Source organism: Alosa alosa, chromosome 9, assembly GCF_017589495.1.
Source record: "Alosa alosa isolate M-15738 ecotype Scorff River chromosome 9, AALO_Geno_1.1, whole genome shotgun sequence".
Taxonomy (NCBI): Eukaryota; Metazoa; Chordata; class Actinopteri; order Clupeiformes; family Clupeidae; genus Alosa; species Alosa alosa.
Genome location: NC_063197.1, coordinates 29,122,007 through 29,147,006, shown reverse-complemented (window position 1 = coordinate 29,147,006; position 25,000 = coordinate 29,122,007). Strand labels below are relative to the sequence as shown.

The 25,000-nt window shown below is 46.3% G+C and overlaps 1 protein-coding gene across 26 annotated transcripts in view; it reads left to right on the top strand.

The window, feature by feature from the left end:
• ptprfa (protein tyrosine phosphatase receptor type Fa) overlaps nucleotides 1-25,000 on the top strand; it is a 226,507-nt gene that overhangs the window by 192,900 nt on the left and 8,607 nt on the right. For 18 of the 26 annotated variants that reach the window (XM_048252134.1, XM_048252131.1, XM_048252130.1 and 15 more), the window contains 7 exons: nucleotides 3,625-3,657; nucleotides 5,029-5,126; nucleotides 14,574-14,697; nucleotides 15,010-15,185; nucleotides 20,458-20,577; nucleotides 21,111-21,265; nucleotides 22,438-22,723. In XM_048252134.1, coding sequence (XP_048108091.1) covers nucleotides 3,625-3,657; nucleotides 5,029-5,126; nucleotides 14,574-14,697; nucleotides 15,010-15,185; nucleotides 20,458-20,577; nucleotides 21,111-21,265; nucleotides 22,438-22,723 — 992 coding nt within the window. The remainder of the gene's footprint in view (nucleotides 1-3,624; nucleotides 3,658-5,028; nucleotides 5,127-14,573; nucleotides 14,698-15,009; nucleotides 15,186-20,457; nucleotides 20,578-21,110; nucleotides 21,266-22,437; nucleotides 22,724-25,000) is intronic. The other 8 variants (XM_048252136.1, XM_048252135.1, XM_048252138.1 and 5 more) reach the window with 1 other exon arrangement.

Below are 25,000 nucleotides of genomic sequence, written 5' to 3'. Positions count from 1 at the left end.
TTCAGGACCCACGCAACAAAGAGAACACACACTTATTCAGGCTCCCATGTCCATCCACGTGGACCTGTGGCCCCCTCCTAATCTCAGCGTTGTGAGATTTACTTGACGTTAACAAGATGGGCGAATGCGCAACGCTCCTCTGACCCCTAATCACGATTTGACCTTCACAGACGGCTGCAGAGAACGCCCAAGTCGCGTTAATCATCAAATGCGGTCGCCAAAACCAGGTCTCTCTTTCTCTCTCCGCTTGTCGTTCGCACTCAGAAGACCTGGGTCATGTGTGTGAGGACAACTCTATATTTACAGTTGTGTGTGCATATATAGAGCAGGGTTCCCATGGGTCATTGTATAATCTTTAAGGCAAAGTCATAGAATATCAGGGGATTTTATTGTAGTAGTTTAAAATTTACTTGCCAAAATACATTAATATAAATCTATTTCCACACAGAACCGGTGTTTGTCTGGATATTAACTTTACTGCTTCCTTCAGTAGTTGTAATTAATCCAACTTTGTTTATTCAATGCCCATTTATTCATCTCCCGCTCTAAAAAAGTAAAAGATTCTTGAACGCTATGCGGCCGCTCTGAGATATTTGGTCGGTAGGCTATATTGTACCATTCATTATAGTAAGTCATAGAAATTCTTTTTTTTTGTCAGGGAAAAGTCATGGAATTTTACATTTGACTTAGAGTGGGAACCCTGATAGAGAGAGGATGTGGTTTACAGCAGTGGCGGTCGCCCTGTGGCTCTATGAGTTTCATTTTTTTTATTATTAAAAAGCAGCAAGAAACCCAGTCAGTGACATCCAGCCAAAGCGATTTACCATTTCAGAGCACAGAGGCTGACTGGAGCTAACATGTGTCCCCTTTAGAGGTCAGAACTGAAGCAGTGTAGGTAGACAGCAGAACATATGTCTCAGCCTCATGTAAAGGCCATGGATTTACATATTACATATCATCACTGTTAATATTGTGCTGTTTACATTAGGGATGGGCGATACAAACCTTAAAACTGTGTCACGTTATTTCATGGTATTTTTGGTGGTTACTAGCCTGGGTTTTCCCATGCTGCCTTACGCGCACAATTTTATTCACGCTGCTAGGCAGCCTGGATTCCATGGAGCAGATTTTCGCCTCAGTTAGGGGACCAATCACAGAACGGAGGGAGGGCAGCAAGACGATGATGACACACCGAAGCCGGTATGAGCTACTTACAGACGCATTTGATAGACATTCGTAGCGCCCAATAAACCGCTTTGGGCATTCGTAAACCACGTTTCAAATATGAGAAAATGAATGTCTAGTTCCCAGACCCCATCTCAATGAGATGAGGTCTGACGTTAGCCAGGCTAGGTGATTACAATATAAATGACAAAATAGTACTACTCACTGTTTTCTCTGCCACAAGTCATGTCAGCTTACAGTCTTGAGAGCCATGCAAACACATAAAAATAAAACTTGGTCCTGACCATGAATATTCTTTTCGCGTACAGTGTGAACATTCAGTCATGTTGGTCTACATGTGACCCACCTTGCTGCGCATATGTAAACATGTCATGAACTGTATCACTAATATCGCAATATGACAGATTCTTATCATGGGAAGGAATTCCACTAGGAATTCTACTGGTTATGGCACATCCATTATTTACATACAATGTCAGGTGCTCCTGAGTGCCGTTTACAGGTAATTTTGTTATGAATACATTATAGACTGGACATGATTTATTTGTGCTATTAGCTTCCACATGAAGACATTTACATGCACGTGTATAACTTATTAGATACATGCATACACACACACACACAATTTCTTTAGTAATCGGGTTGTAGCTATTGGTTTTTAGGTATTTCTTTTCATAAAGAAAAATTCCTTTGTGTTCTGCCCTATATCAGTAGAGGTTCTCTTTCTGGAGATGGCCCATGCGATTCACTGTAATATACTAGACTGAGGATGACCCATGCGATTCACTGTAATATACTAGACTGAGGATTGCCCGTGCGATTCACTGTATGTAATATACTGGACTGAGGATGACCCATGCGATTCACTGTAATATACTCCCACAGCAGTCATGTTGAGGTGCTCAGGCTTCGAATTGTCTGTGTAATTAAGAAACCTGTTCAGCTCCGCCAAACGAGTCCAATCAAGAACAAAAGCAGTCTCCGGACTGACCATCCCAAAATGAAAAACGACTTTCAATTAGCTGGGTGTCGGTCAGTGGCGGGCAAATATTAGCATTGTGCTTTCTGTCCGCTTGGCGTACATTAGAGCTGCTTGGAAGTATATATTGGATTGTGCTGCATTCCTCGAGTGAAACGAGAGTTATAGCTTATACACCTTTGGGATTTCTCGCAAAGCCACAAGTCTGATTTCTTTCGTTTTTTTGTTTGTTTTTGTTTCCCTGCCAATTCCGACATCGTGAAAGGCTAGTCTTTGACAGAGTAATGATGGTGCCATTTAGAAAGATCCAGAAGGTAGACAAGGTGCTGCGTTTGACCTTTTTAATGCGGAGATAAAGTATTAGTCACCTCCATCCTCATTCTCGTCTGAAGGACTCCGGGTGGATGTGAACCGTAAGTCACCCATTCTCAACAGGATAGAGGGAGGGTGGTGGCAGTTGTTGAGAGAATGTTACAGGCCCGACTGGTTAATTAAAGAATCTCATTGTGGAGAGAGTGAGCTTTGAACTCGGCAGAAGGAATTAAGTTGGGCTGAGTCACCAGGGAGAGCCTCTTTATCTCTTTTTCACTCGCTCGCTTTCTTGATCTCTCCCGCCTGCACTAGGCTTCGTCTTCCACTCCCGGATTCCAGTTCCTTCTTTCGCCCCACATCTCTTCTCTCCCTCTCTCTCTCTCTCTCTCTATCTCTCTCTCTCTCTCTCTCTCTCTCTCTCACACACACACACACACACACACACACACAAATTCTCTCACTCTCTGTGGGTGTTTCAAAAGCTAAATCTCCCTTGAAAACCTCGTGCTTCCACTCTGCTCACCTTTGGTGGAAGGTGTAGGAGAGATTTGCATAAATGTTTTTCTGATGTGTTGATATAAATAGATGTAATAGATTCCCAGGTCTCAGGAAACACCATTCACTCTCTCACACACACACACACACACAACCTCTGTACCATCCCTAACTAACTTGAGATCCAATGAAAAATAAAAATAAAATAAATAAAATATGAAAGCAAAAAGAGAGAAAGAGAAAAAAAGCACAAGTCGTGAGTGGCCATGAGACACTCATGCGTATATTTGCCCTGGAGCTTTTCTGAGCCAGGCTACAGAACTTCTCAGGGCCCGGTTTCAAGGTGCACTGGAAATTGCTGCAGAATTGCAAGTGTTTTGGAAACAGATGACTGAAGGGCAGAACCAAACCCTCAGCCCCAGACAGATCTCGGCCTTTAAGCTCCTGTCCGTCTCCTCTCTGCTCTGGGCTTTTCTCTCAGAACCTCACTGCTATGTTCTCTGCGTCGCTCTATTAATTCCTGTCCCTGTTTCCTGTCTCTGCACTGGGGGCGCTACTGTTTACTGGGCGGTTTTCCCGTTATTTTTTTATTTTTTTGTTTGTTTGTTTGTTTTTGTTTTGGTAACGGCCCTGCCCCCGTTTTTTCTCCACAGGTTCCAGCGCCCCCATCTGCCCGAATACTCCAAGTTAGTTTCCAGACCTCCTTTTCTGTGCTCTTTCCATCCCTGTTTTCCTCTCTTTCTCCTTCTCTGCTCTTATCTCTTCAGCATCCCTCCTTTCGCTCTCTATCCGAAGGGTCATTTCTTATTCCACAGTTCTTTGTTGACATGCTGACGGAAAAATAATCACAGACAGAAGATGAGTGTTTCCTCCAAAGTCATCCTTTTTTTTTTTTCTGTCTGTACTCCAAAGTGCAATTTTTCATATTGTGATGTCAACTAAAAACAATAGAAATGGGCAAAAACCTTTCTGGTGGTTGGCATCTGTGATGGCTGGTTGAAATGACCCTTCTCCCGTCCTCCTTTCTTCTCTTATCTCGTTCTCTTTTTCTGACTTTCTCTCTCATGCTCTTTTTTTTTCACTCACTCTCTCTTTCTCTCTCTCTCTCTCCTTCTCCTCTGGAATGTCATGGGGGCACCTTCCTCTCGGCCCCTTCATGCCAGGCCAAACCACCCGACTGCACCGTTGGCTGTGCAGTTTAAGTCACGCTACAGTACACACACACATGGGGCTGTCTGCCGCCACCACCACACCCATCACCCCCCCCCACCACCCTCGACCTCCCACCTCCTCTCCACAGGCTTCCTCTGAGCGCTCATCGGCGAGAACATTCCAGAAGCGAGCTCGGATGGTTGTGGGAGAGAGCGAGTGGGAGGACGAGGACGGGAGTCAGTGCTGTAGCTTCAGATCGGAAACGAGGAAAAGGAAAACAAAAACAAAAACATCAACACCATTTTTAAAAAAAAAGCTTATCAGACATCTGAGAGAAAGCCAGCAATGAAATGAAGGGGTTGGGCAAGGCTTATGGCAGTGTAAGAATGGTAACGTTGGAGGTAGAAAGAGTCGTAGTACTCAGAACCGCAGACCTGTCTCCCTCCCCATGCTCTCTTGCAGCACCACCGGCCAATGAGCATGCGCCTTCGCTCACCCACCTTGCCAATTGTGTGCCTACACAGCATGGTGTTACACAGCTGTGTCAGAACTCATTCTTCTCTTCCATCTGTCTCTCTCTCTCTCTCTCTCTCTCTCTCACACTTTCTCTCTCTCACTCTCTCTCACTTGTTTTTCTATCTGTTTGTTTCACTCACCAGGCGCAAAGCTTTCTCACAAGCATCTGCGTCATCTTGTGGCTCATCATTGTGTCAAAGTAGTAGTTACCGAACACCTGTGTGTCTATGTGTGTATATTTCCATTAGTGTTGTTTATCTGTGTGTGTGTGTGTGTGTGTGCGTGTGTGTGTTTGTGCACACACTGTTGTTTTTTTTTGGTTTTTTTGCTGCAGCAGTAGCACCTGTCAGTATGTGAAGGGTTTCTGACACCTTCTGTCTCTGTTGTAGGGATGAGGGAGCACCCGCCCATCTCCACATGTGACCTGGCTGACCACATCGAGAGACTGAAAGCCAACGATAGCCTGCGCTTCTCCCAGGAGTATGAGGTAGGCACTGAACACCAACCTCCCTAAATTCACTAAAGCATGCCCCTCCGCCAAAAGCGGCCAAGGATGGCACATCCCAATAGCCAAGCCTCTCCCAATACAAAAACACAGCGAATAGCATGTATGGCTACTTCTCATAATCACCAAGATCAAAAATGAGCCGTAAAGGAAGTGAAATAACCATGAGAAATTGACTAGAGCTTGTAGGGTGAATATGCCATGTAACATGAAGTGGTTACAAGGTAAACGTCAATGTATGAGCCGTTGGCAGTGAATTAATGTCCATCTGAGAAAAAGACTGTGCTTTCTCTCTCACTGCCGTCTTGTCTGAAGCTGAGGGAGCTGGTACAGGACACAGGAAATTGGGATGGAATGTGGAATGTCCCCACATCAGATGTGGGAAGTTAAGGCCTGTGAAAAGGAAAATCAGCTGAATCAGCTGTCCAAGAAGGATATCTAAATATTTATATGTTTGTTTTCGTAGCTCACTGTACTGCGTCGTGTTAATTCTGTGATAAAAGTAACACCCAGCACTCTACCCACCCACCTCCCTCTCCACCTGGCTCCCTATGAGCAAGTGCAGACGCTACTCCCAGCTTAATCCAGTGGCTCTTCTCAAATCAACATTTCCTCTAGTCACGCTGTGTGTCGTACATTACATGCTGCCACAGCTTATTTGTTAGTTCCAGCTTTGTGGTCCTAACCCCTAGCCAGTTAGAGCATGGCGCACCACATTACAGTCAAGAGAGAGAGAGAGAGAGAGAGAGAGAGAGAGAGAGAGAGGATCCTGCTAAAGAATGCATGAGTTCCACTGCCTTCCTAAAGATATTTTTTTTTTCTTTGCATTTACCTACTGTAAGGAAGCCAGTGAGGGATTATTGCTTGTTGATGTCCTACAAAGGGAAGTCATTTCCATTTAAAGTGGTAAATTTCGGAGAGGATAAAGTGGGACAGATGGGCGCTCTGTTTACCACCGAGGGAGGGGAGCGATTCACATTAATTATAAAGCATCACCTCCACCAACTTACTTTTCTTTTTTTGACTATTTTCTTGTTTTTCCCCATCCCTCCCTTCAAACTCACACACACACACACACACACTAATGCACATAATGCACATACACACACACACACACACACACACACACACTAATGCACATACGCTCACACACAAACACACACTAATGCACATACGTACGCTCACACACAAACACACACTAATGCACATACGCTCACACACACACACTCATGCACATACGCTCACACACAAACACACACTAATGCACATACGCTCACACACAAACACACACTCATGCACATACGCTCACACACACACACTCATGCACATACGCTCACACACAAACCAAACACACACACACACACCCCTCCCTTCCCCTCCATCTGGGAGTTTGTGAAGAAAGATGCTGTATTATAAACTAGACCTCAAGAGCCACTGCCTTTAAAAATACCAAAAAAAAACAACAACTGGATCTTATTGGTTAGTGTGGATTAGACCTACAATTGCACTACAGGTAAACAGCAGACTGTCTCTGTTAGGCGGGGAGCACACTGACCAGTGGCAAGCGGCAGGTTCTCTATAGTTCAGCAGCGGGAAAGGAACTGAGCGGTTAACTTGGTTTGACGTTCATAACGAAACTCAAGGCTCATCAATGTCAGTTTCATGTACCCTAGGAACATGTCAGACATTCTAACCAATACAGTAATTTCCTGTGTATTAGCCGCATTGTGTGTAAACTGCACGGCAGTATTTTATGCAAGTTAAAAATACAAACCATTTTAATACCATATTAAACTGGTATTTACCTCATAGCTGAAGAAATTTTGCAAAATCAGTGTACAAACCGTGGCTAATAGTTGGGAAATTATTTTATTAAGGAGAAGACATGTTTTCTGTTGTACAATTCTGTTGAAATGTGTGCCTAACTTTGCAACAAGATAGAACTTTGTTAGAATTGAAATAATTATTATGGTGTGAGCGTTGTTATGCTTTGTTATTTCTAGTGTGATCTCCATCATAGAGACTTCCTAAGAGTGCATTTATTGAATGCAAGTGCAGCAGGTGAAATTTGTTTGTTCTTAATGAGCCGGTCTGTTGTGGTGTTGAGCTGATGAAAGAATGATGCCTCGAGGAAACATTCAGATTTTATTTTTTTGTCAGTAAAAGGGGGAAAGGTAGACATCGTCTAGGAGAGCATCCGTGAAATCATAGCCGCTAATAGGAGCAGAGCTAACAGCTAGTGATTAGTGTGTCTGGTCAACACAGATTCCATCCCACACACTCAAGCGTGCCACCATTCACACAGACCTGCACCCTTACACACCCACACACACACATGTACACACACATCCACAGACTATGCAGTATGCACACTCATTAAACAGAAACTTGCATTCTCCCTCTCCTTTTCTCTCTCACATGCTCTCACACACACACACACACACACACACACACACACACACACACACACACACACAGAGCCTATTGGCTCATCACGTCAGGCATCTCTCGAAGCGTCAGAGCTTGAAATTAAAGGTTCATAATGCATCCATTAAAGAGTGGAGCCATTCCAAATCCACACGGCTTGTTAGATCTTTAACTCTGACAGATAAGTGAGCAGCCACCGTGCGCGCATATAGAGAGCCCTCATTGGTCCTGAAATTAGCACAAGCTTAATGTAGTCATCAGCTCTCACTCTTGGGGTAAACGCTCCTAAATGAAGTGGATTTAATTGATTAAAAATAAAGCAAAGACCAACCCCGACAAAGGAGTCATGAATTAGAGATTCACTAAAATGGAAAGTGAGTAAATAATAGAAGAAAAAACCTCAGAGACCTTGCAGAAGCAAAATGAAAATAAGTGGGTCCCTCAGTAACTGTGGACAAGATAAACTTGCATACTTCTCTCTCAGCTCTCTCTTTATCTCTCTCTCTCTCTCTCTCTCTCTCTCTCTCTCTCTCTCTCTCTCTCTATCTCTCTCTATCTCTCTCTCTCTCTCTCTCTCTATCTCTCTCCCTCTCTCTCTCTCTATCTCTCTCTCTCTCTCTCTCTCTCTCTCTCTCTCTCTCTCTCTCTCTCTCTCTCTCTCTCTCTCTCTTACGCTGTGAATAATGATAGTCCTCTGCAGTCCACTGTACCCCAGGGACTTTTAAAATGGAACTCCAACGCATTAAATTTAATACACATTTTACTTCAATACCAACAGTAGCTATTTCCAGCTTAATGTACCCAGGTCTTCATTTTCGACGGTGGCCATTGTTCCATTAATTGTGAGAATGATTTACCTGAGAGTCCTTAACAGAATATCCTGCAGAAGCTAAGAATATTCTCCCCTGGGTGCATACTCCCTATATTTGTAATACATTTGTATAATGTCTGGGCTTTATGGAGGGAAGCCAGTGATTACTCGTGTGTGTATGCACTGCAGTGCTTTAATAGAGCTGGAATGGTGTATTAAACATTCATGCCCAGTTTTGCTGGTCATCTCCACCTTGGGAGATGGGTGCTGACGAGGGAAGACTTTACCCCCCAACCAACAGCAACTACTTTTGGCTCTGCCTTGGGTCTTGTGTTTGGCTTTGCACTCCTGTTGAACTTGCAGTCTGTCGCCTTTTTGATTTATATATATGTGTGTGTGTCTGTGTACTAAGGTAGCCAGGCACCAGAGATATCTTTCCAGCCCATCATGGTAGTAGCTCACAGGGGAATCGCTCGCTTTGAAAGCTTCGCTCTGCTGGCTTTCTCTCGCGCCCAACTGGAGACAGTCGGGATGTTGATTGGTTGTGCCATACCTGCTTTGGCACATTTACTGAGTAAAGAGGAGAGACGTCCCTTTCACTGACACACAGAAAATTGGGGGCTAACCATATGCTCCGCCAGTGTGTGTGTGTGTGTGTGTGTGTGTGTGTGTGTGTGTGTGTGTGTGTGTGTGTGTGTGTGTGTGTGTGTGTGTGTGTGTGTGTGTGTGTGTGTGTGTGTGTGTGTTTTAGAAAAATAAAACGTGATAAAGCTGAAACTATCAAGCCATGACACTTAGAGACGGTATGTGCAAAACAGCTCATTTCCCCGCTTTGCTGCTAATGTGCGCAGTGGGAAGACAACAGGTGCTAATCAGTCTTTCCAGGAGATGGAATCCCATCTTAATGTTCCTCCTCAGATTAGATTATCATACGGCGAATGGGAACCCCACACACACCTCCCTCCCTCTCTCTCTCTCTCTCTCTCTCTCTCTCTCTCTTTCTCTTTTTCTCTCTATCTCTCTTTCTCTGTCTGTGTCATTTCCCTTTTCTGTTAAAGCTCTAATTGTTCTCCTTTTCTACCTGTCTACCTTCACTGTTTCACTTCTTTTTCCATCTCAGTCTCTATCTCTCTCTGTCTCTGTCTGTCTGTCTGTCTGTCTGTCTGTCTTTTTTCCCCCTCTTTTTCTCTATCTGTCTCCATTTGTGTTGTGAAGCCGTTTTTGCTGTGTGAGTGGCTCTTTAGTGATCACCATGGTGTGTGTGTGTGTGTGTGTGTGTCTCGCACGTGGCTGTCTCTCCCTGGCTGGAGCGTCTGACAGGTGTCATAAATATCGCTGCGTCCAGGCTTCCGCCAGGATCCGAGCGAAGCTTATTGTGGAGTCTGTCGCTGCATTGTCTTTAGAAGACAGAAAACTCACACACACACACAGCTACCAGAGCACTCCGCCAGAGCCAGCTGCTTTAGACAGGCTGTCAGCTGCCTCCGAGATGCCCATTCATTCACCCTGAAAACACACAATCGCTACCCGAACACACACATACACACACACACCCAGGCCACTAACTAATGGAGGGGGTTGGATGGTACCTGTCATCATAAGAAGGCATCACATGATGTTAATATAAATGGTTAAATAAATGACATGTATCGTTGTGCAGGTGTAAAGGAAGCACAGGAGCGTATGTAAAGAAACAGCATGTAAAGACCTCCATTTCTTCAGTAAAGCGGCTTTATCATGGCATTAAGCTCCCAGATATCAATTGATTCTTCAGGCCCATTCACACCAAGAACTGTAAATAAATATCGTTCTAGTTAATATGAATGACGACGTTCACACATAAACTATAACGATAACGACATGAAGAACGATATCGTTGGGGATCACTTTCAGAGCGATTTTCAGAACGATAAAAAGCTAATAGTCATCAGAACCCATTGAATTTTAATCGTCACCTTTATTAACACAAGGAGAGACTTTGTTCATCGTTGTTCAGTGTGAACGCTTTTATCGTTATGGTTATAGTTATCGTTATCGGTGTGAATTGGCCTTTACCCCCTTCATTTGACCCCAGCGTGGCAGGGAATCGGTGGCCTCTGACCCCGATGTGGGCCAGTGCTGGGCTAGACGCGGCTCCCACGTGGGCTGGCAGACCAGGCATGTTGCATGTCGCTGCAGGAGGAAAGTGTTCTTTGGCTAGGAGGCTTGTGTTTGTAAGCTGTGGCCTAACATCTGCCGCCCCACACTCCATACACAAAGCGTACAACCCCAATTAAAGTTGATGAGAATTAAGAAGGATATCTCTCCGATTCAGGAGGGTGTTTAAATGTTATCAGCCGCTTGCTGGCTTTGGATGGAGCCAGTCAAAAACAAAATCAAAACTTTTCCCAGAGTGAAAAGACAAAAAGCGAGAGAGTAAAGGGAGAGAGAGAGAGAGAGAGAGAGAGAGGGAGGGATGGAGCGAAATCATCTCCGTGTAGCAAACTGGATTTTCATCGCCTGGGCTAATTCCTCTCCCCGTGCCAGATTTTAGCTGCAGTATCTCTCGCATACAGAATTACCCATGGCTCTCTCTGTCTGCTGGAGTGCTTTTTAGGTGGGTACCTCATTCCCCGTCTGGAAGAAAGAGGCCTGTGTGTGTGTGTGTGTGTGTGTGTGTGTGTGTGTGTGTGTGTGTGTGTGTGTGTGATTGATCACAGCAGCAGTGAAGGAACAAGCAAACGGATTGGGGGAGCGGGTGAACCAACGGAAGCATGGTGACGAGCACAGTAACTGATACCCACGTCAGGGGCAGGAGGAGGGGGGTGTGATAAGGGGTGTGGACGGAGGGGGGGTATGTGAGCTAATGTGTGTGATTTGTCAGCGTGTGCCAGCGCCAGAAGCTTTACCTAACATGCTGTTAAATAAGATGTGCAGTCAAAGCCCTCTGGGCTGCTACCTGCGCCATTATTATCAAGCAGACAGACGCTACAGACCAGACCTACAGTGCGGCAGCAGGGAAAGGCAAGTGGCGGCGCCAGCCTCTCCAGTCTCTCACGTGCACACACACACACACACACACACACACACACACACACACACACACACACACACACACACACACACACACACACACACACTTCCACGCTTTCCCAACATCGGCTCGATTCTTGTTTTCACACAGCGGCACGTCTCAGTGCTGTCACTCATGGAGGTTGCCATGACACCCTGGCTGATCAGACCGCCTAGACCAACATTCCAATCTATGTTTTCCTCCTGGGGATTGGCTGGTTGTGATTTTGATTGTGTGTGTGTAAACGTGTTTGTTTACATGTGTGTCGATTTTAATGTACATGAAGGTTCACATGCAACTGTGTTTGTGTGTGTGTTTTTGTATATGCACGTCTATCTTCATGTTTTTGTGTGTGTGTGTGTGTGTGTGTGTGTGTGTGTGTTTGTCATTCTGATGATGTCGGATCAGCAGTAAGAGTGGGCGAGGTCAATACTGAATAACATTTGACTGCGCGGCATTATTGAACTGGAAAAGGGGCCTTTGTTGAGAGCCAGCGATCGATGTGGAGCTCAGATGTGCCATCAGTAAACACAGAGCGAGCGACCCCTCAGCCCCTCTCAGCCTCCCATCCAGTGCTCTGACCCCGCTACCGCTCACCTCCAAAACACACTTACCTCTCACTCAATCACTCGATCTCGCACTGTCTCTCTCTCTCTCACTTACACACACACACACACACACACACACACACACACACGCTTTCTCTCTCACTTTGTCACATTGTCTTTCTGCTTCATTATTCTCACTCTTCCCCTCCTTTCACTCGTTTCCGCTCAGTGTCTCACTCTCTTTTTCTATCTCTCTCTCTCCTATCTATATCTGTTTATCAATCTATCCCTCTATCTCTCTCTCTCACTTACACACACACACACCTGAGGGGGTCATCATGTCGGATCATTATGAGCAGGGGTTTTGATCCTCTCAGTAGAAGTGTTTGACAGTGCTGCAGTTCTCTAATGAGAATGCTTGGTATGTTTAATCATCATCTATTAATTGGAAAGGATTGGGCTTAACATAATGTTTTCCTTTCATCCCTGTCTTTCTCTCACGCTTTCTCTCTATCTATATCTGTTTATCAATCTATCCCTCTATCTCTCTCTCTCTCTCTCTCACTCACTCACTCTCTCTCTCTCTCTCTCTCACTCACTCACTCTCTCTCTCTCTCACTCACTCACTCTCTCTCTCTCTCTCTCTCTCTCTCTCTCACTTACACACACACACACACACACACACACACACACACGCTTTCTCTCTCACTTTGTCACATTGTCTTTCTGCTTCATTATTCTCACTCTTCCCCTCCTTTCACTAAGTTTCCGCCTCAGTGTTCACTCCCTTTATCTCTCTTTATCTTTGTCTTTTTTTTTTCTGCAGTCTCTCACCTCTCTCACCCTCTCTCTCTGTGTGTCTCCTCACTTCCAAAACTGCAAGCAGACAGCAGTTCCCCCTGCTGTAAATAAACTAAGAGTGCAAAATCATCGGAAACAACACCAGCCTGTCTGTCATTCAGCACCTTTGGGTTTTTTTTTCTGGAGGACCCAGGTGCTGACGGCCTTTGCTCTTCTGGACCCCTGGTTTCCATGGTCCGCCAGATCAAAAACGGGTCTGTCTCAGAGTCCCGTCCGTGCCAGCTACCTTGGGGATCTTGCCCAAAGCCACCTAATGAGTTGGCACACTCTGTGCCAGATCATAGCACATCGCAGGACACCACCTTTTGTTTTTGCTTCACTGAACCAAGTAGCACAAAAAAAGGGAGGTAGATGAGTGCAATCTTGATGAGTCTCTAGTCAGTGGAGGAGCCTCCTTCTGTCAGAGGCTGTCAGCCTGTAAAGCTGAGCCCGTACATTCCTCCCAATATAGCTGCCTGGCGCTCGACTTTAATGTCACAACTTCCTGTTGCCCGCAGGTAGGCAACAGTAGGGGAGGGGAGAAGAGGAGGGGAGAGTTAGGGGAGAAGAGGAGGGAGAGCGAGGGGAAGAAGAGGAGGGAAGAAGAGAGGAGAGGAGAGTAGAAGAGAGGAGAGTAGAGGAGAGTAGAGGAGGAGAAAGGAGGAAGGAAAGAGGAGAGAAGAAGACAGGGAAGAAAGAGACAGGAGGAGAGAGTAGAGAGGAGGAAGAGACAGGGGAGAGGGAGGGAGAAGAGGCAGGGAGAGTAGAGAGGGGAGGAGAAAGAGGCGAGGAGAGTAGAAGAGGGAGAGGGGAGGGAGGAGAAGGCCGAGGGAGAGTAGAAGAGGGGGAGGGAGAGGGAGAGGGAAGAGGCGAAGAGGCGAGGAGGGGGGAAGGGAGAGGAGGAGGAGAGGCGAGGAGAGTAGGGGAGGGGAAGGGGAGGGAGAGGAGAGGAGAAGAGACGAGGAGAGTAGAAGAGGGGAGGGGAGAGGAGAGGAGAGGAGAATAGACGAGGAGAGTAGAAGAGGGGAGAAGAGAGGAGAAGGCTTCTCTTTCAGCCTTGGGGTGGAGGTGCTGACTCGACCTGGGCAGATTCTCAACCTGCTGCTGACACAGAGGTCTCACCTTTTCTGTGTGTGTGTGTGTGTGTGTGTGTGTGTGTGTGTGTGTGTGTGTTGATGGGTCTGCTTCCTGAGACGCAGCTTGATTTCATCACAGGGGTGAGAGTTTGCGGTGCAGGTTTCAGAGTGCCTGAGGGCCTGGTGACACTAAGAGAGGCTCCAGAGATGCCCCTGACACTAAGGGCAGGAAGGGCAGCTGGAGATGGGGCGTGGGAGGGGAAAGGGGGCAATAAGGGAGGAGGTGGGGCAATAAGGGAGCTACCCCACCTCTCCACCTTATCCACCCACACACACACACACACACACACACACGAGGGGGGTCATCATGTCGGATCATTATGAGCAGGGGTTTTGATCCTCTCAGTAGAAGTGTTTGACAGTGCTGCAGTTCTCTAATGAGAATGCTTGGTATGTTTAATCATCATCTATTAATTGGAAAGGATTGGGCTTAACATAATGTTTTCCTTTCATCCCTGTCTTTCTCTCACGCTTTCTCTCTATCTATATCTGTTTATCAATCTATCCCTCTATCTCTCTCTCTCACTCACTCACTCACTCTCTCTCTCTCTCTCTCTCTCTCTCTCTCTCTCTCTCTCTCTCTCTCTCTCTCTCTCTGGCACTTTCATCTCCCAGTCCATTGATCCTGGCCAGCAATTCACCTGGGAGCACTCCAACCTGGAAGTCAACAAGCCAAAGAACCGCTATGCAAATGTCATCGCCTACGACCACTCCAGAGTGATCCTCACACCTGTGGATGGTAAGAGTGAGCCTTCCACTGTGCACTCCACCCTTCACCCTAATTCACTCTATGACATCCTTTCAGTGAGTCAGATACAGTTGTAAATATATAATAGTGTGGCCTCGCCAGGGGTGGCTCCATTCAACAGAATGGCTGGTGTTTTCCAGAAAGTGTGTGTGTGTGCGTATGTGTGTGTGTGTGTGTTGCGTTCCTCTCTCCTCATTATATATGTGCTGACTATGGTAGTGAGTGTGTAGAGAGTAGGTCTGTAGTGTTGTGCCAGCTCCCTCATCTGACTGTGCCTGACCACACACACACACACACACACAGGGGTGCCCGGGAGCGACTACATCAATGCCAACTACATTGACGGCTACCGCAAGCAGAACGCCTACATCGCCACGCAGGGCCCGCTGCCTGAGACGCTCAGCGACTTCTGGAGGATGGTGTGGGAGCAGCGCAGCAGCACCATCGTCATGATGACACGCCTCGAGGAGAAGTCACGGGTACGGACACCAAACTTCACCAACTATGCCAATTTACACCACCAACTATACCAACTCCACCAACCTATACCAATTTACATCGACTATACTGACTTACACCAGACTTAGACCAATTATATTAACTACACCAACTTACACCAACTACACCAATTTACACCAACAATATCAACTTACACCAATTTCCCCAAACTCCACCAACCTATACCAATTTACATCAACTATACCAACTTACACCAGACTTAAACCAATTATATTAACTACACCAACTTACACCAACTACACCAATTTACACCAACAATGCCAACTTACAACAGACTTAGACCAACTTACACCAATTTCCCCAAAATACATCAACCTATACCAATTTACATCAACTACACCAACTTACACCAATTTCACCAAACTACACCAACCTATACCAACTTACATCAACTATACCAATCACCTGATCACCTTCTCTACATCAACTATACCACCTTACACCAACTATACCAACTACACCAACATTGCCTTCCCTGAACATACTGTAGCTGACAGTTAGCTGGATCAGAGCTCAGACATGGCCCCAGAGGGTGTCCTGGTCTGGGTCTGTCTCGGTGTGGGGTAACAGCCTCAGACATGCAGGGGCTAGGGCCTGCTTATCTATTGGTTGGATACTGCAGCAAGTTATTATCCTGTCTTTTATTTTCAGGCGCTTTGTTTTCATTATAGCAAGCTGTTATTTCCACATTGCTGTTAACCTTATGAGGAGGTGATCCAGGTGAGCAGTTAATAAAATCACCCACACGGTGGTTGGATTCCAGCCAGCCTTTGGAGCTGGTCCAGGCCCTGATCACCTGCTCTGCTTGCCAGCTTCCTCTGTGCCGTCTCAGAGTGGGGTAGACAACCTCAGACATGCAGTAAGACCCACACTGATGGAGTTACAGCACTAGTGCTCTCAGCTGCCCTCTGTGCCAAACATACAGCATAAGCTACATGTGCTCAGGTGGTGTGTGGCTTGACCTGCCAGAGCTGAGTAGAGTAGTTATTAGAGTTACTTGGTGAACTCAGTCCTGTAGTGGAGTAAACAACCTCCGACATGAGCTGCTTTCAGACATACTGTAGGTGTAAGTCTGCATGTTCTGCGGATATCAAGCATATCTGAATAACATAACTGGACATTTGGAACTCCGAACTCAGTCGGCTCTTACTGTACACTACTCCCCTCCTAGTATCGTTCACACATAATGTCCGCATGTAAGCATCACATCTGAATCACCCAAAGGGTCGGACATCCGTTTGACAAAGACCCGTAGTGCGGAGGACATGTCTGAAAACAGCTAGAGAGTGATAAGAGCATACTGATGGAGTTATGGCTCTGTGCTGTACAAGAGTGGGCTAAACAACCTCAAGCCTACAGTATGCTGCTTACAACAAAATTACAACAAAGTCCTTTTAGGCAAGTCTCTCCACTCGGCGGCCATATTGTAACGCTTTTTGGGCACTTATCGGCCATCTATTTCGGCAGAAATGCGCGTGCGCAAGGCTTGAAGACACCAACCTTGCTTCAGCGACGAGATCACAACACATGATTGGCACGATGTATTCACATTTCAACCTTTTTGTCGCGGAAAGGGGCAGGATATGTGTAGACAACTGCCATATTGACGTTACATTAGAAAGTCTCTGGTTACAACACTGTCACCATCTACGTGTATTGACTTGTAGTAGAGACATACTGTAGAGCTTGGGCCATGTGGATGGAGTTACAGTTGTAATAGTCTCACACACCAGAGCATACACTGTTGTAAATCATTTTCACTGGATTCAGGGGAAACGGTGTACTTTGGTGTAATTGAATGATACTTGAGTGGAGCCTAGGGTTTATTTCAGTCAGATATATTTCCCTCAGATGTGTACAGATTGAATTGGATCTGTATCACACAATTGTGCCGTGGCTGTCAGATTGGTGCATATATTTACTAAACGGTGAAATGCAGGAGAGAAAGAAAGAGAGAGAGAAAAAGGGAGAGAGAGAGCAAAATTGGGAGAGAGATAGGAAAGGAAAGCGGGAGACAGAGTGGGAGAGGAAGCAACACCAGCAGAAGAGAGAGAAACTCCGAGAGGGCAATGCGTTGATGCACGCAGGAGAGCGAGTGGTGATGTTCTCCAGTCTGAAGAGCATTAATAAGCGAGTGACTGCAGGGCAGGAAGCCGTCCGCCACTTCCCCTGCTCCCGATATTGAACTGAGACGAGAGTTCGCCCGGTGCCCTCCTGAGCTAGTATCACACAAGTCTCCCGCCCGTCACCGCTCCCAACAAGTCTTCCACCTCTTATAGACCCTTTCAAGAGAGTTCCATTATCAGCATCATAGTTGGCCCCACAAAGCTTCCGTTTTAACATTCCATATGTTATCTTAATGCAGAGGAAGTAGATTGGGAACCAAATAGAACATTCAAGCATTGTTTTTGTTTTTATTGTTGGTGTGAAAGGGTCTATTAAACGGCCTTTAAGCTCAACAGCAGCAGATATCTAACAGCAGCGTCCTCTGAAGCTTCCTCATCCCACACGCCCCCTAGTGGTCCCGTATGTCCGCGCACACGCGTGTGTTTGTCCCTGTCAGGATATTGATAGGAGGCCCCTGGGCAGGCGGCCGGTCCAAACAGGAAGTCATGTGACCGCAGGGAGAGAGAGGAGGCGCGGAGGCAGTCACACCCCCATCGTGCCACCACCTGTCCATTCTGTCCGTTCGGAGACTCTCTGCACGTCAAACACACGCACACACAGACACACAAACACACGCACACACACACACAAATACACACGTGTACATACTCACAGGCACGCACACAACTTAAGCACAAATACACACCTATGCACACACTCATGTACAGACACACAAATGCACATACAGACCCGCATAAACGCACATGCTTTCGCGCATACAATATATGCATACAGACAAATACATACATACACACAACCCCACACACACACAAAGTGATGCAGATTGCTCACTGTGTCATTGGCATCGAAATCTAATACAAGAAGGCTACTCTTTACAGTACAAAGTCTACCCATAGAACAACAACATGACTGTTCAGACAGAGCCCTGTGTACCCAGATTAAATGTGATTCCCTACAAGGAAACCAAACGATTTCAGATGATCCACACAGTTTAATAAATCATATTGTAACGGAATGTGGGTGCAAACAAACAACCAACCAACAAACAAACGCAAGGGATGAAGCAGCTCCCTCTCCCTGTATTGACCACAGACTTAAATGATCTAGTGTTCCGCCCCCAGCCTGCAGTCCGCGTGGCGTTTGAGAGTGACGCTTGACGGTGAGGTAGGGCTAAGGCATCGTCTTGACACTCGGCTCCATGTGCTCAGGTGCTAATCTGACTTGGGAGGCTTTACCAGCTCTAGCCTGCTAGAGGAGTACAGCAGCAGCACAGCTGGCACGTAGGAGGAGCTTTTGTTTGTTTGATGTCTTTTGTTGTGCGTGTGTGTGTCGCGTGTCGTGTGTGTGTGCATGTGTGTGTCTTGGCGATGTGTGTGTCTTGGCGTGTGTGGTGTCTGATAGCGTGTGTGTGTGTGTGTGTGTGTGCGTGTGCGTGTGTGTGTGTGTGTGTCGTGCGGCGTGTGTCTTGGCGTGTGCGTGTCTTGGCGTGTGTGTGTCTTGGTGTGTGTGTGTGTGTGTGTGTGTGTGTGTGTGTGTGTGTGTGCATTATGGCGTGTGGCTTGGCGTGTGTGTCTTGGCGTGTGTGTGCTTGGCGTGTGTGTGTCGCGTGTGTGTGTGCGCGTGTGTGTGCGCGTGTGTGTGCGCGTGTGCGTGTGCGTGTGCGTGTGTGTGTGTGTGTGTGTGTGTGTGTGTGTGTGTATATGTGCGTGTCTGTGCGATTGAGAGAGAGGGGCAGAAGATGAGTTGTGTGTTCAGGCATTTGCTTGTTTTGAAGAGCAGGTTTCAGTGCAGGTGGCATGTAGGCGGTGCTTTTGCATGTATTTGTGCAGTTTGTTTTTTTTCTCTGTGCGTGTGTGTACATACTGCAGCATAAATGCATGTGTGTAGAAAAGCTAGTTCTATACAGGTGGCTCATAGCTGGTGTGTGTGTGTGTGTGTGTGTTCAGCTCTGGGCTCTAGGACTGTTTGGGAGCCTCTGTGCAGTGGAGTAATGAGTCCAGGTGGTGGCCCTGCTGTCCGATAGACACACTTCTGTTCTCCCCTTTCCCCATGTGTGTGTGTGAGTGAGTGCAACTGTCTGTCTGTGTATGAGTATGTTTGTGTGTGTTTGTATTAGTTGTGTGTTTGCATATTTGTTAATGTGTGTGTATGTGTTTGTATTAGTTGTGTGTTTGCATATTTGTTAATGTGTGTGTGTGTGTGTGTGTGTGTTGATGATAGACTTGAGCTAAGAGGCTCTTTGAGGGTCGGAGCCTGAGCGTACAGCACTGGGGGACCCTGTGGGCTTGCCCTCACCACGCACCCGCGCTTCTCCCAAATCTGTGTTGCGTGATGCCCCCATCTGTCAGAGGCCTCGACTTGGCACTAGCTGCCATCGCCCAGGCAGCCCCTTGTACACATGCACACACACGCACATCACATCACAGCCCTGCGGGCCAGGCCTGAACTCCAGCTGTCTATCTCCATCTTGCTTCTGCTGTTTGTCTCTCTTTTTAGTCTTTTTTTTTTATGTCTGTCTCTTTTTCTATCCCTCTCTCTTTCTTTCTCTCTCCCACTCTCTCTCTCCCTCCTCGAGGACATATATAAAGACACAATGAAGCATGTGGAGTTCAAGCTGTCCACCCTCAAGCCCACCGACACCCCCTACCCTCACCCCCGCACCCTCACCCCCCGCACCCCCCCGCCTCAACATTCGAAAATAACCTCCCACCCCCTCAACAAAACACAAAGGACTTATGAAACAATGGCCTCAGCTCTGTCCCTGTCTAACATAGTGTCCTAACCGGATCCGAGCGAGCGGCTATCTTGTAGCATTCGGTGTTAACTGTCTACGTTGAATCCGTTAAATGTGCCCTTCTATTGCGTCATATTTCTCATTCAAAATAGCAGAGCAACGCGAGTGACAGAGATAAAATAGACACGGGGCGTCCGACAAAAGTTATCTCAAAACGTTGCGTTGCATCGCGCTGCTTGCGTCGCTTGCAGTCAGGACACTCCAATTGGAAACAATGTATTTTAACGGGTTTTACCAGTAAAGTTCGCTCGCATCGCGTCCGTTTAGGACACTACTGTATGTAACCCTCTCCCTGTCCTCGTGTCCTGTAGGTGAAGTGTGACCAGTACTGGCCCAGCAGAGGGACAGAGACCTACGGCATGATCCAGGTCACCATGTTGGACACCCTGGAACTGGCCACCTACAGCGTGCGCACCTTCGCCTTGTACAAGGTAAGAGAGGAAGAGGAGAGAGTGAGTGTGAGAGAGAGCGAGAAGATCAGTGGGCTCTATGGGGTACGGCTATAAAATACCAAAACTGTTATTATAAATGTATGAGAAGTGCGAGGAGTTTTATTCAGTATTAACGTCAATATTTAATAGCCCCACATTGTGCTGTAATACAGTACATTCAGTAAGTATTAAGACTTTCCACAGTCGGATAGAACTTAAGTTAAACAGTAACTAAATCAATACTGTAGATTTGGTTACTTTTTTCCTAATGCCTCTCGTCACTGTGGATAACAGCTGCTTTTGATAAAAGCTTTGTGAATAATGTAATGTAGGAGAAAATGGTAGGAGGATGAGGTTTTCAGTTGACATAGTTATAATATATTCAAATAAATATTAAAGTTCAAACGTAGTAGTTAAACATCAGATAAATCAATGTGGATGTCTCATGGAATCCCCAGAAATCCTCCTGAAACACATAAGAAGTTGAGAACTGAGAGCTGATCTGACCCCCCTTCTCTTCCCCCGCCCGACAGAATGGCTCCAGTGAGAAGCGTGAGGTCCGGCAGTTCCAGTTCATGGCGTGGCCGGACCATGGCGTGCCCGAGTACCCCACCCCCATCCTGGCCTTCCTGCGGCGCGTCAAGGCCTGCAACCCCCCAGACGCCGGGTCCATGGTGGTCCACTGCAGGTACAGAAACAGAAGTATAAGTATATATACTCTTTTGATCCCGTGAGGGAAATTTGGTCTCTGCATTTATCCCAATCTGTGAACTAATGAAACACACTCAGCACACAGTGAACACACAGTGAGGTGAAGCACACACTAATCCCGGCGCAGTGAGCTGCCTGCAACAACAGCGGCGCTCAGGGAGCAGTGAGGGGTTAGGTGCCTTGCTCAAGGGCACTTCAGCCGTGCCTGCTGGTTGGGGTTCGAACCGGCAACCCTCCGGTTACAAGTCCAAAGTGCTAGCCAGTAGGCCACGGCTGCCCCAACACACACTCTGGGCAGGGGAGCTGTGGCATAAGCAGCAGCATCCATTCCATATTCATCTCTGAGGGCTCACAGGGACCTAGAGTCAGTTTTCGACTTGTGGCCATTTTCGCTCCCACACACTTCCTGTCACTTCCAGACAAAAGCCTTAAAAATATACTTAAAAACACACACACACACACTCACTTAACTGCAGCGGCCCGTCTGGCCCAGTTACTCATCTCTGTAGACGTGCTTAGTCTTTGTCTCTTTGTGACTTTATTGCTCAGTCAGTGTGTGAGTGGTGTATTGTAGGAGATAGCGGCATGTGTTTGAATATGTGACAGTGCACTCACTGTTTTATAAGCTTTTGTAAGCAGTGTAAACAGCAGGCTTGGCCATGAATCACTCCTGGAAGGTCAGAGATTTTTTTGTGGGTGGCATCACTGCCACCGCTGCTATTTCTGCAGCAACTTTATTTGATTACGCCTCGAAAGAAAAGTGACCCCTGTCGCCTCCTTTCTCTCCCTACAAACACACAAATACACTCACACTATCACTCTCTCTCTCTCTCACACACACACACAAATGCACACTTTCTCTTGCTTACTCTCTGGCACACACGCATTCATTCTCTCTGTCTCTCTCTCTCTCACTCACTCACACACACACACATATATATACTTTCTCCATCACACATACTCTCTCTCTCTCTCTCCTTCTCTCTCTCCCACACACACACACACACACACACACACACACACACATATATATATATATATATATATATATATATATATATACTTTCTCCATCACACATACTCTCTCTCTCTCCCACACACACACACTCTCTCTCTCTCCCACACACACACACTCTCTCCCTCTCGCAGTGCTGGTGTGGGTCGCACGGGCTGCTTCATCGTGATCGAGGCCATGCTGGAGCGCATGAAGCACGAGAAGTCAGTGGACATCTACGGGCACGTGACGTGCATGCGCTCCCAGCGCAACTACATGGTGCAGACGGAGGACCAGTACATCTTCATCCACGAGGCCCTGCTGGAGGCAGCCACCTGCGGGCACACCGAGGTGCCCGCGCGCAACCTCTACGCCCACATCCAGAAGCTCACGCAGGTGCCGCCTGGCGACACAGTCACCGCCATGGAGCTGGAGTTCAAGGTGAGGGGTGGAAGCCCAGCTCTGCTTTACTCTTCTAGATAGATAGAGATAGATACATACATACTTTATTGATCCCCAAGGGGAAATTCAAGGTCTCAGTAGCATACAGACATCACACACAACATGCACTTACAGCAGAAATAGTAAATGTAAGTATAAACATATTACAAAACAAATAACAAAACAACAACAAAACAATAACAAAACTCCACTGTACAATAGAGACAGTAGAAGATAAGAAAAACTAACAAGACTAAATATACTATATAAATTAAATAAATAATTCTTTAGTCATGTGTAGACAACATCTGTGGGCATAGGCCTAGACTCTCTTTCAGTGAGCAAGATCTGTTGGAATTGGAATTGGAAATGTATTTATTTAAAACAGGGACAATGCACAAATAAACAATAATCTTGTGATACAAGAGAATATGTGTTTGGCCAGGTTATAGCAACAATTGCTAATTTCCACCTGTAGTACCTGGGCAGGTATGTAAAAGTAACTATTTTTTATTAGCATGAACTCCTGACGACAAGATTTGTGAGCTTCAACCTAGCCTCTCTTTCAGTGACCTCTAGTGAGATCTATTGGCATGAACTTAGCTTCACTCTCTAATGAAAAATTCCGATTGATTGCTATGACTTCATTAACCTGTTGCAAAAGATATGTGAACCTGTTATAAAACTACATAAATAAATACATTACTAGAAAAAACAAGGAAGGTTATAAGTCTCCTAAAAGGGGAAACATGCATATCAATAAAACATGAGATAGAACAACAGTGGTCCAATGAGGTATAAGTAGAGCAAAAAAACTAAATAGATAACGATAAATAAATAATTTATTTTAATTTGGATAGCAAATTGGATTTTGCACAAGGAATTTGTTGCAAAATTGGAGGACCAAAGTACTGATACAGAGAGAGAGGGAGAAAACACTTTCTTCTCCCCAAACATTTGTCCCATTCTTCGCAGGATGTCAAATTAAGGAATCCTTTTCCAGGTTAGAAACGTTAGATGTCTTTCAGGTCCATTTGAATATTAAATTATTCCACTTGGCCAAACAGCTTTCACCTCAAGGACAATTCAAGGAGTGCCTTTTATATTCCTGAGGAGAAAGACTCATGTTAATGTGATTCTGCTCATAATTGCATTTGGTTGGATATGCCCAGGGGAGTCCGTTTCCTTGATATAAATAAACTTTCTTTATCTACACCAAGAGTGCCATTTAACTGTCAAACCCGGCTGCACTTAGCACTTCCGTTTAAAAATATATATATAACGACGTGTTTTAAGACACCCACCGACGGTGTTAATATGTGGAGTTTATCTCTGTCAAGTTTAATTTGTCTCCTGATGCGCATTTCACACATGTGGAGGTGTTTGTGTGTGTGTGTGTGTGTGTGTGTGTGTGTGTGTTTTTCTTCATTAGAACCACACTATATATGCACTCACACATACACACACACACCTCCCTCAACCTCAGATCTGAGCCCTGCTTTTTTGTTCGCAGCTTATTGATTTACGCACCAATGCAAAAAGTTGTCTCTCCACCTCTGGTAGCCCCTGAAGAGTGGAGCTCAGCCCAAATAAAGCACTCACCTCTCAGTGTCCTCATTACTGATGCTTAAGAATAAACACCCTCCAAAAAGAAATAAATGAGCATATAAATAAATGAGAATGGTCCGCTGCTCTTGTGGAGGTGGGGGGAATTCCATCTGCTGTGTAACGCACTTAGATGTTTAGTGGGGGAGTGCCGTCACTCATCCTGACTGTCCCTGGAGAGTCTTTCGCTCTCTTTGCTTCCATTTCACCTCACTCTCTCCATCCCTCCTTCTGGGCTCCATCTCTTCATCCTGCCTTTCTTTCCATCCCTCTCTCTGCCCTCTAACTCTAACCCTCTACCCCTCTATGCTCCTTTCTCTCCATCCCTTTAACTCTCCCTCCATCTCTCCATCCCTCTATCTCTCCATCTTTGCCTGTGTCTTCGTCTCTCCGTCCACCTCCTGTGAGTGGAGACGCCCGGTCTCCTGCCATCTCAGTCTCAGTCTGTCGGTCATGTTGAGACAGGACTAAGAGCCAGCATCACTAACAGCACAGTGGCTTCGGCATCCCTCCACATCAGTCTCCAGACCAGCCCAAGCCAGGATAGGCCAACTTCCCAAGCTGCTGGGCCTGTGGGGGGGGGGGGGGTGGATTGGTGAGACAGAGATAGGATTGATCATTAGTGGCGGAGAATTGTGTGTCTGACTGAGGTGAAAGAGAGTGACCACTTTA